The 13,072-nt window shown below is 53.3% G+C and overlaps 1 protein-coding gene across 4 annotated transcripts in view; it reads left to right on the top strand.

Moving 5' to 3' along the window:
* The window catches only part of TBC1D9B (TBC1 domain family, member 9B (with GRAM domain)), a 41,499-nt gene that overhangs the window by 18,817 nt on the left and 9,610 nt on the right, over window positions 1-13,072 (top strand). For all 4 annotated transcript variants that reach the window (XM_011955968.1, XM_011955967.1, XM_011955966.1 and 1 more), the window contains exons 7-14: window positions 4,702-4,863; window positions 5,351-5,501; window positions 6,090-6,304; window positions 8,685-8,802; window positions 9,535-9,820; window positions 11,476-11,605; window positions 11,734-11,832; window positions 12,780-12,848. In XM_011955968.1, coding sequence (XP_011811358.1) covers window positions 4,702-4,863; window positions 5,351-5,501; window positions 6,090-6,304; window positions 8,685-8,802; window positions 9,535-9,820; window positions 11,476-11,605; window positions 11,734-11,832; window positions 12,780-12,848 — 1,230 coding nt within the window. The remainder of the gene's footprint in view (window positions 1-4,701; window positions 4,864-5,350; window positions 5,502-6,089; window positions 6,305-8,684; window positions 8,803-9,534; window positions 9,821-11,475; window positions 11,606-11,733; window positions 11,833-12,779; window positions 12,849-13,072) is intronic.

The following is a 13,072-nucleotide window of genomic DNA, read 5'->3' as shown; positions in this document are numbered from 1 at the left end:
TGGTCTCGATCTCCTGACCTTGTGATCCGCCCGTCTCGGCCTCCCAAAGTGCTGGGATTACAGGCTTGAGCCACCGCGCCCGGCCTTGTATAGCAATTCTATTTTTAATATTTCGAGGAACCTCCATGCTATGCTCTATGCACCAACTATGCACCATAGTTGGGTGCCAGACCACCAACTGTGACATGACTCTGTGCAGACACAGAGCCAGTAGCTGTGCTGAGGCAATGGCGGGAAGGAAGAGGGGCTCCGACAGTCGTAAGAGCCAAGGAATCCAGAAGTCACCAGAATACCCCTCACAAGAGACTACTCAGCAAATGGAAACCTCACCAAGTGAATCTGACAGAGCCAGTGAGACTGGGGAAGGTTTCTCAGGCTCCAGTTTATAGAGGAGGCTTTTTTATTAATGGAAGTACAAAATCCTGCTTTATTTCTATCCACAGACTTATCGCTGCCTGACATATTATACGGCTGAGGAAAGATCAGGAATGTGAGGGAAGCCCATGCCCTTGACACAAACTTCTCTTCTGAAAGAAAAGAGCCCACCCCTGCAAAAAAAGGGCTGGGATTAAACAGAGCAGGGACACTTGGGGTAAAGGAGAAAAGCTTCAGATATAAGAAAGAGGTGGCTGATCCTAGAAAGTACAGGAGCAAGGGCTACACCGACCAACCACTGCAGGGAAAGGCTCCTCCAGCTGTGGAGTTCAGAAAGCTACTCTGACCCACAACCGCCCATACATAGAACATCCTGCTGAAAGAACAGGAAAAGATGCTGATCACACTCTGTACAAAGATATTGTAGGGAGAGAGTGAACCAGATAACCTTCCACAGATAATGAAAGCACACCAGAAAAACATTCCTCCAGGCAGATGAAAACTGTGTCCTGATGTTTCCAAGTGATCTCAAAGGAATTAGAAAAACTATAGAAACTACTAAAGAATGGTATAAATTAAAAATGTTTAGAAAGCTCAGGTTAAAAGTGGCTAGTCAACAGAAAAATATGAAGAGAGTTGACAGGACTCAGGAGGAAATAAGAAAAAAAACACATGTTTCTGAAATGAAAATCAGGAACACAAGAATGAAAATACATTAAGGTAAATAAGGAAGAGACCAGAGAAAAATGGAGTCAGACAAGACTCAAACAAATAAAGAAGAAATTGTCCAGAGAAGGGATAAAGAAGTCAGGCAAAGAAGATCCAACTTATGTATAATTGTAGTATCACCCCACACCCTTCCCAGAGAAAAACGGTGGAATAACAGGTAATAGAAACCATGATTCAGGAAAACTTAGAAAATAAGCTTGAACTTGTATAGTGGAAGGGCACGTTGAATGTCTAGAAAAATCAACACAAAATAGTCAATATTGACATATAATCTCATAAAACTATTCAGTTTTAAAGATCTAAAAATTAGTCCAGGCTGGGCACAGTGACTCACAACTGTAATCCCAGCACTTTGGGAGGCCAAAGCAGGCAGATCACTTGAGGCCAGAAGTTCAAAACCAGTCTGGCCAACAAGGTGAAACTGTCTCTACTAAAAATACAAAAATAAGCTAGGTGTGGTGGCACATGCCTGGAATCCCAGCTACTCGGGAGGCTGAGGCACAAGAATCACTTGAACCCAGGAGGTGGGAGATGGAGGTTGCAGTGGACCAAGATCCTGAGAGATTCCTCCTCAGAGAGGTATCAGACTTTGCGATACAGTAGCAACATTTTAGAGTAACTTTTTGGTGGGGGTTGGGTGGGGGGTGTCTCCTGGTGTGCAGTGGCACAATCTCAGCTCACTGCAACCTCTGCCTCCCAGGTTCATGCAATCTCGTCCCTCAGCCTCCTGAGTAGCTGGGACTACATGTGCGTTTCACCATGCCTGGCTAATGTTTGTGTTTTTTGTAGAGATGGGGTTGAGATTTCACCATGTTGGCCAGGCTGGTCTTGAACTCCTGACCTAGAGTGATCCACCTGCTTTAGCCTCCCAAAGTGCTGAGATTATACAAAGTAACATTTTTAAGATACACAGTAAAAGAAGCTGTGACCCAAGGATTTTATACCCAGCTGAACTGACCTTCAGGTATAAAGACCATAGGCTGTAAAGAACATGCAGAGGAGTTCAGGGGCTCTCTCAGCTTCTGTGGAGTCTGCTGGAGAACAGACTCCAGACAACCAAGGAGTGATGGAAGAAGCTTGGGCATAAGGACTGGTGGTAGTATTGAATATATTTAGCTGTGGAATTAAGGTTAGATAGTAGGAATAGAGGTGACAGTATGTAAATGTTATAGTCTCTGATGATGGAGACATAGTACAATCAAAACCTGAGATCAGGAAGGTATATGAGGCTGGGCTTGGTGGCTCACGCCTGTAATCCCAACACTTTGGGAGGCCGAGGTAGGCAGGTCACCTGTAGTAGGGAGTTTGAGACCAGCCTGGCCAACATGGTGAAACCTCGTCTCTATTAAAAATACAAAAATTAGCCGGGCATGGTGGCGCACACCTGTAATCCCAGGTACTTGGGAGGCTGAGGCAGGAGAATTGCCTGAGCCCAGGAGGTGGAGGTTGCACCTCCGTACTCCAGCCTGGGTGACAGAGCAAGACTCCATCTCAAAAAAAAAAAAAAAGGAAGGTATATGGAAAGTAGAGTAAGCTCACTGATTGTCTTATTAATTAAAAGTATATCCTTTTGATCAGATGTTGGCAGAGAGGGAGGAAAGTGGAAAGAAAGGGCCTACTAGCTAATTTCAATATTGCTTATAGTAGGGAATTGACATCTTAAAAAGAGAGGACTAAGGGAACTATATAATGGTATTAGCATAAAAGTATTACAGTATAAATATACACTTTTTGACACAGGGGAAAAAACTTGGAGAAAGGAGACAGTGAGATTAAGCATCTCTTTCAAGAAGTTTTGTGTGAAGGTCAGCAGAAAGTAATGAGGTAACTTTTGGGAGGGCTAGAATTTTAACTGAAGTTTAACATACATATCCAGAAGTACACATACAGTGTACAACCGGATGAATCTTCGCAGAGTGAGCATAACATGTGAACAACACCAGGTGAAGTGGGGGTGGCCTTTAGGGGAATAACAGTGTAATTCTGTGCTGGAGAGCGACTCCTGCAGAGAAGGCAGGGGATGGGGTCCAGGTGCAGGCAGGTGGGTGGGCAGGCTGGCAGTCACCTGTGCAGGGCTCAGATTGTTCCCGTGTGCTCAGTTTAACAGGAAGAAGTGTGGTTCAGTGGGATGCAAGGATGGCAGGTGGTTTTGGAGGTTTATGTGAGGTGGTTACCTCGGGGAAGCAGGGAGGACTGGACTAGGAATACATAGGATCCCAGGCAGCTCTGAGAGCCCACCTGAGGCCAGTGAGCCTGAATGTAAGGCAGGACCTGAGCCAAGCTTCTGCAGAAAGCAACCTGGTCCCCAAGCTCGGTGTCACGCTTGCCGCCTCACCGGGAGCACGCGTCTGCTGTGCAGCACACACCTGGCGGTCTGGCTCCTTCCCTGGCACTAAGATTTGTGATCCTCCAAGGCACCTCACAGCCTGCAAGCCCATGTGTGTCCTAGTCAGTCCCTCTGGGGGAGCTCAGGTGGGAAGCAGGACCTCCAGGCAGGCAGTCGGTCTGCACTGGGGCTGTGCCCACTGGATTCAGGCGGCTCGTCATAAACATTTGTTTAAGTGGACCCAAAAGCCATTTCTGTAACATCATGGGGGGCAGAAGGGTAGACTGTGGGTATGAACCTAGCAGAGTTCTCTCTCTTTTTTTTTCTTTTTTCCTTTTATATTAACAACTTTATTGAGGTAAAATTGATATGCAATACACTATACATATTTAAGGAATACAATTTGGTACGTTTTAACATGTATACCCCCATGAAGCCATCACCACAGTCAAGATCAGGGTTCTCTCAAAAAACGCAGAATATGAAGTGTCTTAGGAGGGCGCCCAGCACGTTGGCTGCTGCCCCATCCCTGGGTGCAGTGGGACCATGACCACGGGACCAGAGCCAGTGGGAGGGTGTGAGGGATAGAGAGCCCGGCCCAGGCCGGAGTCCACCATGGGGAGTCTACCACCTGCAGAGCCAAGAAGCTCAGGCAGTCAGCTGGCCCCAGTCGTGCTGGGCTCTCCCACACTGGACTTTGCTGTCTGCCAAGACAGCATCACTCTTAGGCCCGTGTGGCACCATGATGGCAGCAGCAGGCCTTGCGTGCTCCCTGGGTTATCCCAACACTCCTGCAGAAGGGCCACTCATTTCCTTGGTGGCAGCTGGGTGACATAGTCACCCCAAACCCACCCTGAGCCCAGACCAACATCACAGGCCATCGCCCAACCCTCTGTGCAGCCCAAGAAGCATGGGCCCAAGAGTGGGCAGGGATGTGCCTCCATGTTAGGACAGGGCCTCTCCTGTTCGTTATATTGACCTCCCTCAGAAAAGGGCCCCACAGGGTGAGCCCAGAATTCACTCCCTGAGACTGACTCGCTGGTGAGGGTGGGTTTGGTTACTGAGGACTCGGTGTCCAGCAGCCAGAGAAGAGCTGAGGGCGGAGCTGCAGCCACAGCCTCCTGCTCAACCAGACAGGCTCTTCTCCATGCACCGCTCGCCCCCATGGGCCTTTCTGCACCGGGCCCTGGTCCAGCCCTGGGTGGACGGCGCGTCAGAGGCTGCCCGGCAGCACAGTTGTTAGGCGTCACCTTCCCTGTTTTATTTTCTAGTCTTCCCCAGCTCCTCAGGAGGTGCCAGAGCAGCCTGCCAGCCCAGCCTCTCCCCTCAGCAGCCGACAGAGCTTCTGTGCGCAGGAGGTGCCAACCGCATCCCAGGGCCTGCTCAAGCTCTTCCAGAAAAACTCGCCCATGGAGGACCTTGGAGCCAAGGGGGTGAGCCCTGAGCGCCGGCACTCCAGCCTCCGTCCAGAGCAGAGCCCTCAGGAGGAAAGCTGGATCCAGTCCTGGGCCTGTGCCTTCCCTCAGGGCCCTAGGCTGACCACTGGGCAGTGCCCATCCAGGCTGCACCCTGGCAGCGTGGGCGGAGCAGGCACTCTCTCGGGGGCTCCACTGACCTGCTCGGTGGTGCTGTTTGCCACGGGCTCCAGGCCTCTGAAGGGAAGGGCCCTCCCGCTGAGGAGCCGGTCTCCTGAGCCCTGGGAGGTGTGGCTCAGCACGGCCTGGTCTTTCCCGGGAATCGTGAGGAAGGCCACACCTGCAGGCCGGCGCTGTCTGGAGTGTCCACGAGGCTTTCGGCCTGGCCTAGGCCACACCTGCAGGCCGGCGCTGTCTGGCGTGTCCACGAGGCTTTCGGCCTGGCCTAGGCCTCGGCACTCAGATGCGCGTCAGCCCCAGGCTCCCTGATACGCTTTTCCCTCAGGCCAAGGAGAAGATGAAAGAGGAATCCTGGCACATCCACTTCTTCGAGTATGGGCGCGGTGTGTGCATGTACCGCACAGCCAAGACACGGGCACTGGTCCTGAAGGGCATCCCTGAGAGCCTCCGGGGAGAACTGTGGCTCCTCTTCTCCGGTGAGTGGGAGGCAGCCACCCCCAGCCTCAGCTCAGCCAGTCACAGCCCCCAAGCTCTCTCCGTGTCTCAGCCAGTCACAGCCCCCAAGCTCTCTCCATGTGAGCTCGTCTGGTCCTGAGCCGGCCTGAACCGATGCAATCTCAGCTCACTGCAACCTCCGCCTCCTAAGCTGGCCAGGCAGGAGCTCCCAACTTTCACATAGCTGGGAGCCGGGTCTGGGCCATGGCCAGGAGCCCAACCAGGAGGAGCATCCTGAGGGACAGAGGCTGGGGGCCAGGCACTCTGCTGGCCGGGTGGTGCCCTCCCGCCCACAGTGGGAGGGAAACAGGTCCCCTAGAGGCCTCTTTCCTTGAGACGGGCTCTGACAGCATTCATACCCGTGGTTTCTGGAGGAGGCAAGTCAGCCACTTGAACTTTCGGGTAGAACAGCCTCCCCGGGAGCACAAAGGAAAGCTTGCCTCGCAGCTTGTGCTTGACCCCAAGTCCCACCTCTCCTCTGTGGGCCACCGGTATCTCCAACCTGCCCTGTTACTGCCCCCAAAGTACCAGAAGAAGGACAGAGACAGCCGGCACCCGTGTCTCCCCAGGGGCCTGGAATGAGATGGTGACTCACCCTGGCTACTATGCTGAGCTGGTGGAGAAGTCCACTGGGAAGTATAGCCTGGCCACGGAGGAGATCGAGCGAGACCTGCACCGCTCCATGCCTGAGCACCCTGCCTTCCAGAACGAGCTCGGGATTGCTGCCCTCCGGCGGGTGCTGACCGCTTATGCCTTCCGAAACCCCACCATCGGCTACTGCCAGGTAAGGGGCCTGACGGGCCCAGAGACAGCATCTGCCACCAGAGGCTCACAGGAGCAGGTCCCTGTGGTCCCAGGCCTGTGTGGTGACCCTGCCTCATGTCCCAAGGAAGGAGCCCAGCTGCAGAAAAAGACGTAATTTAAAAACAGTATTACTTGCTCATCTCATCCCCATGCCGAATAGAAGTTGTCCTCTTGCTACTTTTGTCTGAGTCCCAGCAGCATTCGATTGTTTTATGTGTTTGGTAAAATAAGTGTACAGAACATAAAATTTCCCATGTTCACCATTTTTAAGTGTACAGCTCAGTGCTTTAAGCACATTCACACTGTTGTGCGCCCGTCACCACCATCCATCCCCAGACCTCTTTTCATCTTGTAAAACCAAAGCTCTGTGCCCATTAAACATGCCCCAACCACCATAGCAACCACTGTTCTACTTTCTCTTTCTATGTGTTTGCTGTCTGTGTCTCATATATGTGAAATAATACAGTATTTGCCTTTCTGTGCCTGGCTTATTTCACTTAGCATGATATCCTCAAGGGTCATCCATGTCATATGAATGTGTCAGAATTTCCTTTATTTCGGTCCAGGCACGGTGGCTCACACCTGTGATCCCAGCACTTTGGGAGGCTGAGGTGGGCAGATCACAAGGCCAGGAGATCGAGACCATCCTGGCTAACATGGTGAAAACCTGTCTCTACTAAAAATACAAAAAATTAGCCGGGCGAGGTGGCGGGCGCCTGTAGTCCCAGTTACTTGGGAGACTGAGACAGGAGAGTGGTGTGAACCTGGGAGGAGGAGCTTGTAGTGAGCCGAGATCGTACCACTGCACTCCAGCCTGGGCGACAGAGCAAGACTCCATCTCAAAAAAAAGAAAGAATTTCTTTTCTTTCTAAGACTCAATCATATTACATAGACCACATTTTCTTTTCTTTTTTTTTGGGGGGGGCATAGAATCTCACTCTTGTTGCCCAGGCTGGAGTGCAGTGGCGCAATCTCGGCTCACTGCAACCTCCACCTCCCATGTTCAAGCGATTCTCCTGCCTCAGCCTCCCGAGTAGCTGGGATTACAGGCACATGCCACCTTGCCCAGCTAATGTTTTGCATTTTTAGTAGAGACGGGGTTTTGCCATGTTGGCCAGGCTAGTCTTGAACTCCTGACATCAGGTGATCCACCTGCCTTGGCCTCCCGAAGTGCTGGGATTATGGGCATAAACCACTGTGCCTGGCCAGTATTTCTATTTTTAATTTATTTAATTTATTTTTTTAGAGACAGGGTCTTGCTATGTTGTCCAGGCTGGTCTCAAGCTCCTCAGACATGGGAATCCTCCTGTCTCAGCCTCCCAAGTAGCTGGGACTACAGACATGTGCCACCATACCCAGCTAATTTTTTTTTTTTTAAGACATGGGGTCTCACTGTCTTGCCCAGACGGACCTCAAACTCCTAGGCTCAAGTGATCCTTCTGCCTCAGCCTCTCAAAATGCTGAGATTACAGACGTGAGCTACCAGCCACCATTCCTGGGCTTTTTTTTTGAGACAGGATCTCCTTCTGTTGCCCAAAATAGAGGTCAGTGGCATGATCATGGCTCACTGCAGCCTCCATCTACTGGGCTCAGTCAATCTCTCACCTCAGCCTCCTGGGTAGCTGGGGCTGCAGGGGCACACCACCACGCCCAGCTCTGTTTTGTATTTTTTGTAGAGATGGGGTCTCACTGTGTGGCCCAGGCTGGTCTTGAACTCCTGGACTCAAGTGATCCACCCTCCTCAGCCTCCTAAAGTGCTGCAATTACAAGGCGTAAGCTACTGTGGCCTGGCCTATTTTTAATTTTTTGAGGAACTCCATACTTCTTCCCCAGCAGCTGTACCATTTTATATTCCCACCAGCCATTCACAAGGGTTTCGATTTCTCCACATCCTCATCAACACTTGCTATATTCTGTTACAGTGATGGGCATGAGGGTATTTAATTGTGCTTTAGGTTAGCATTTCTGGCAGCTTTTGGTTTTAACTCCAGGCATTTTCCTGGCTGAGTCAAGTGGCATTCTGTTTGCCTTAAAGGTCTTGTTAGCAGCTAGGGCTGTGTGTGATCCTAGTTCTGTGCCTAGTGAGTGGCCTTGGTGTGGGGCTCTGGCCACGTGGCTCACCTCCACGTCAGCTCGGTCATGCGTCCCACCTCCGACACCCAACACCACTTTGCAGAAATGTAATGTGTTGATGTCCACTTTCTCTGGTTTCCCAGTGCCTTCTGACCCAGTTTGAAGGAGTTGGCCGACTCTGTTCAATCAGTTTCCTACAAATTGCCTTTTGACATTTCCCGGAGTTGGGCAGGGCCAGTTTCTCATTACCAGATGCCCAGCACTCCCCAGCTGTCTCTGCCCGGCAGGCGATGAACATCGTGACCTCGGTGCTTCTGCTCTATGGCAGTGAGGAGGAGGCCTTCTGGCTCCTGGTGGCCCTGTGCGAGCGCATGCTGCCTGACTACTACAACACCAGGGTGGTGGGTGAGTGTCCCCAGGTGCCGCCTTGCCTGAGTCTCCAGGTGCCTTCTGGTTCCACGAGGGCAGCAGCCCTTCCCAGGCCAAGCTCCAGGCTTCACGTGGTTCCCTAGGAGTTAGAGGGTAGTATTACACATTCGGTGGTTTATACAAGTCCCCTCAGAGCCTAAATTCCTATCCATCTAACTTTCTGTCAGCTTTCTGATTACAGAAACTTTCAAACATCAAAACTAGAGAGTGTATATTCCCCATGTAACCTGATGCTCAACTTTACTGAACTCACATCCAGTGAAATCTGTTATTAGATGGAAATGACTTGCAAGAGTATTTAATTAAGTTCATATTTAAGTGTGTTATCCTGTCCTTCCTCTGCCATCTGGTGTTTGGAGTTACCGCTCTTAGAGCCCTTCAGAGCTGCATCTATTCGCAATCAGGATGGGACACAGAGTCACTGAGGGCGCTATTTACCTCTCATGCCTCAGGGAGAAATCAGTATTTCCCCAAAATAAAATTCAAGTGTAGTGGAAGAAACAGTTATTTCACCCAGCGGTTTGGGAGCTGTAGAGAGAAGACTTGAAGGGTTTTTTCGTCCTTGTTTTCTCCCGGCACTCCAAGTCCCCTTCAGCCCTCACTGGAAAGCTGGCAATGCTGGAGTGGCCAGGGCTGGTAGGCTGCAGGTGAGGGCCCACCCAGGCCATGGGGTGGGCTCACCATCAGCCTCGCTCATCCTGCCCGTAGGAGCCCTGGTGGACCAAGGCATCTTCGAAGAGCTCACAAGAGACTTCCTGCCGCAGCTCTCAGAGAAGATGCAGGACCTGGGGGTGATCTCCAGCATCTCGCTGTCCTGGTTCCTGACCCTCTTCCTCAGTGTCATGCCCTTCGAGAGTGCTGTGGTCATCGTCGACTGCTTTTTCTATGAGGGCATCAAGGTGATCCTGCAGGTGGCCCTGGCCGTCCTGGACGCCAACATGGAGCAGCTGCTGGGCTGCAGCGACGAGGGCGAGGCCATGACCATGCTGGGCAGGTGACATGCCGGGCTCCTTCTGCTAGGAGCTCACGGCAGAACCCCTCACCAGCCCTGGGCACTGTCCAGTCAGGCTCCAGTGACTGTGCCTGCCAAGTGCCGGGCTGCAGCTGGACCCGGGGGTGCTCTGGGGTCAGGAGCCGGCTCCTTTCTAGTGGGAGATGAAGCAGCGCTCAGTGATAGGTGCCAGGAGGAATAAAGCAGGAGCTGTGGGCAGAGCACGCTGGCTGGAGGGCCGCCGCTCAGATAGGGGGTTGGGGATGCCTCTCCTAGGGGCAACCCAGAGCCAGGATCCAGTGACCACAATTTCAGTTGGTGGCACAGCTGGGCATTTCATGTCCACCAGGTAGTCCTGGTCATACCTCCCCAAGCTCAGCTGCAATGCAGACCCCACGCCCTGGAGGGAGCAGGCCTGCCCTGGGCCCGCTGGAACAGCTGGATGAGCTGATGTCCTGCTAGTCACGCCAAAGGCCCAGGGTCATCCCAGCCCCTCCACCTGCTCCTTAGTCCCCACATCCCATGGCTTGCAGATTCTGTCTGGGATCCAGTCCCTTCCCCGCTTCCCTTCAGCCTGCTGCCTCAGCTCAGGCCCACCATGCCCTTTTCCTGGGGTTCCCCTCTCAGGTCTTTCACCTGCTTGCATCCCAGGACTCTGATCAGACCTGGCCCTCCCCCTCGCCTGGGTCCTCTATGCAAAGGCACTGTCTGAGCCCCCAGCCTGGCCTTCACGCCCTGGCCCTTCCTGGCTACACTCTGCCCTGCCCTGAGCTCTGTGCAATCCCAGCCTCCTACATAGTGTATTTGAATGACGTGGAATGCCCCCAGCCCCCAGGAACAGACTGGGACTCTACCACTTGCCTGTGGCCAGGCCAGGTGCTGCCTGGGACTCTCTAGATCCAGCACGGTTGTCACCTCCCTACTGTGGGCCTAAGTAGCTTTTGGTTCACACTGATGGCAAGATACTCAGCCTGTGGCCAGAGTCTGGCTGGTTTTCCTGCCCCTTCCTGTAAGTGGATAGGGCCTCCTCCAGAGCAGGGGTCAGACTGGGGATACTACCAAGGCCATGGGCATGGAGAATCAGCTACCTCCTCCCACCCGAGTGTCAGGCTCAGCCCAGAGACCCAGGGAGGCCATGAACTCTGCCGGGGCTAGGGCAGCTGACCAAGGTGGGGCTCCATCCCCAGGATTGTGCCCCTAGAGAAGCTGATTCCCTGAGCTGCAGCAGGCCTCCCCATGCCTGACTTTCTCCTGCGACTCAACCTTTGATCCCTGAATCTTCTTGGCCAGGGCGAGAAGGTCCCACGTCCCCAGGGCCCCACCAAAGGGAGGAAGCTTGTCGTCCTTCCAACTGGTTAGGGCCTGGGGTTATAAAGCATTCCTGCCCAAGGGACCCCCCCCCCCCACTAAGAAAACAGCCTAGTGTCCTCAGGGTTAGTGCTTAGGCTTTGTTGGGGGCACTGCCCTGTAGAGAGCTCCCAAGCTTGCTGGGGGCCCTGCCAGGCACAGCTCTGCCCTCCTGCAGGGTGCCCAAGTCCTCAGCACACTCCTTGTTAGGAGTCTGTGTCAACATGGGGTCCCTCCGCATCACCCAGCTGTGGGAAGGAGGCTCCCTCTGCCTGGGCGTGGTCTGGACTGTTGTCCTCTGCCTTTTGTAGATACCTGGATAATGTGGTCAATAAGCAGAGTGTCTCTCCTCCTATCCCACACCTCCATGCCTTGCTGACCAGCGGCGATGACCCCCCTGCAGAGGTGGACATCTTTGAGCTCCTGAAAGTGTCCTATGAGGTCAGCACCCAGTGGGGTCAGTTTGGCCAGGCCGCTCCGTCTGGTGTGTGGGTTGGGGTGGCTACGCGCAGGTGGCGGCCCTCTGCCCTGCAGTTGGATTGATCTCACCAAGTCACCTCTGCCTATAGAAATTCAGCAGCCTGAGAGCCGAGGACATCGAGCAGATGCGGTTTAAACAGAGGCTGAAAGTGATCCAGTCCTTGGAGGACACGGCCAAGAGGAGTGTGGTATGGGTGCCAGCAGGGCTGGGCGGGGGCTGGGCCGGGGCTGGGCCGGGGGGCAGCAGAGCCCTCTCCACAGAGCAGGGCGGGTGCAGGGCTCCACCGCACCCACTGCTCTACACTGCTTTGGTACATACATCATGGTAGGATTCATGGGACCAGATCCAGGGGTGTAGGTGGGAATGTGGGGACAGGTCCCAGTCACTTTTCTCTGCTGGTAGGTGAGTCACCGGGAAGCTTCTCAGATGGCTCCCACCCTGACAGCCACATGCCCTCTGGGCCGAGCCCACCCTGCCTGGCTGTGCCATGTGTTCCCTGCCCCACTCCCAGGTGGCGGCAACATGCCACCACCCTCCACACACCCCAAATGCCATGTCTCTGCCACAAGCTTCTGTCCTCATCTCTGGAGGGGCCAGGCCCTCCCTGCCACCCTGTACTACAAGACCTGTTCGTGGTCTCTGCCCCCAAAAGCAGGGACTTCTTCCATTGTTTCCACATTCCCAGCCCTCCTGCAGGCTTGTAGGACACTGTAAAGACATTGGGTCACAGCACCAGAGACTGACTGCTTTGGCCAATTAAAGCAAAGGAGCACTGGCTGGCAGGTTCGAGGGCTCCTTCCACAGAGCTGGCACCAGGGTCTCCACAGGGATCCAGACGATGGGAGCCAAATGAGCATTCCTCACCCTTCAGCCTCAACTGTATGTTGAGGAGAGAGGCTCCCCCAAGCCCATCCTGGAAAGGAGCCCAGGAGTGTGAGCTGACTGGTGGGTGGGGAGTCAGGGATGGGCTGTGGGCCTCGCCCTCTCCTGAAGGGCCCGCCCTTGAGTGCTGGGCCACTGAGAGGCGGTTCACACCCTTGCCTTCATCTACTTGAGGATGCTCCCACAGAGTGCTCTACTTCTGTGGCAGGAGCTTGTGATCCAGCCATACACCCTGTTTCTCCTTCCTTCTAGGTCCGAGCTATACCTGTGGACATTGGTTTCTCAATTGAAGAACTGGAGGACCTTTACATGGTGTTTAAGGTGACAGCCCAGAGCCAGGGCAGGAGCCCTTCCTAGCTTCCTAGCTTCCTGCCAGAAAAGAAATAGATCCAAGAGTATCCTCTTAGAAATAGAGGATAGAAATAGAAATAGGGAATAGAATAGAAATAGAGAAATAGATCTAAGTGCATCCTCAGATGCAGTTGCCATGAACCTCATGTGGTAGAATCGAATCCTTCTTGGAGTTTAGGCAGGACCTCTTAAAT

This window comes from Colobus angolensis, unplaced genomic scaffold (assembly GCF_000951035.1).
Source record: "Colobus angolensis palliatus isolate OR3802 unplaced genomic scaffold, Cang.pa_1.0 Scaffold404, whole genome shotgun sequence".
In the NCBI taxonomy this organism is placed as follows: Eukaryota; Metazoa; Chordata; class Mammalia; order Primates; family Cercopithecidae; genus Colobus; species Colobus angolensis.
Note: the sequence above shows the minus strand (reverse complement) of the source record. Positions and strands in the feature narration are given on the sequence as shown.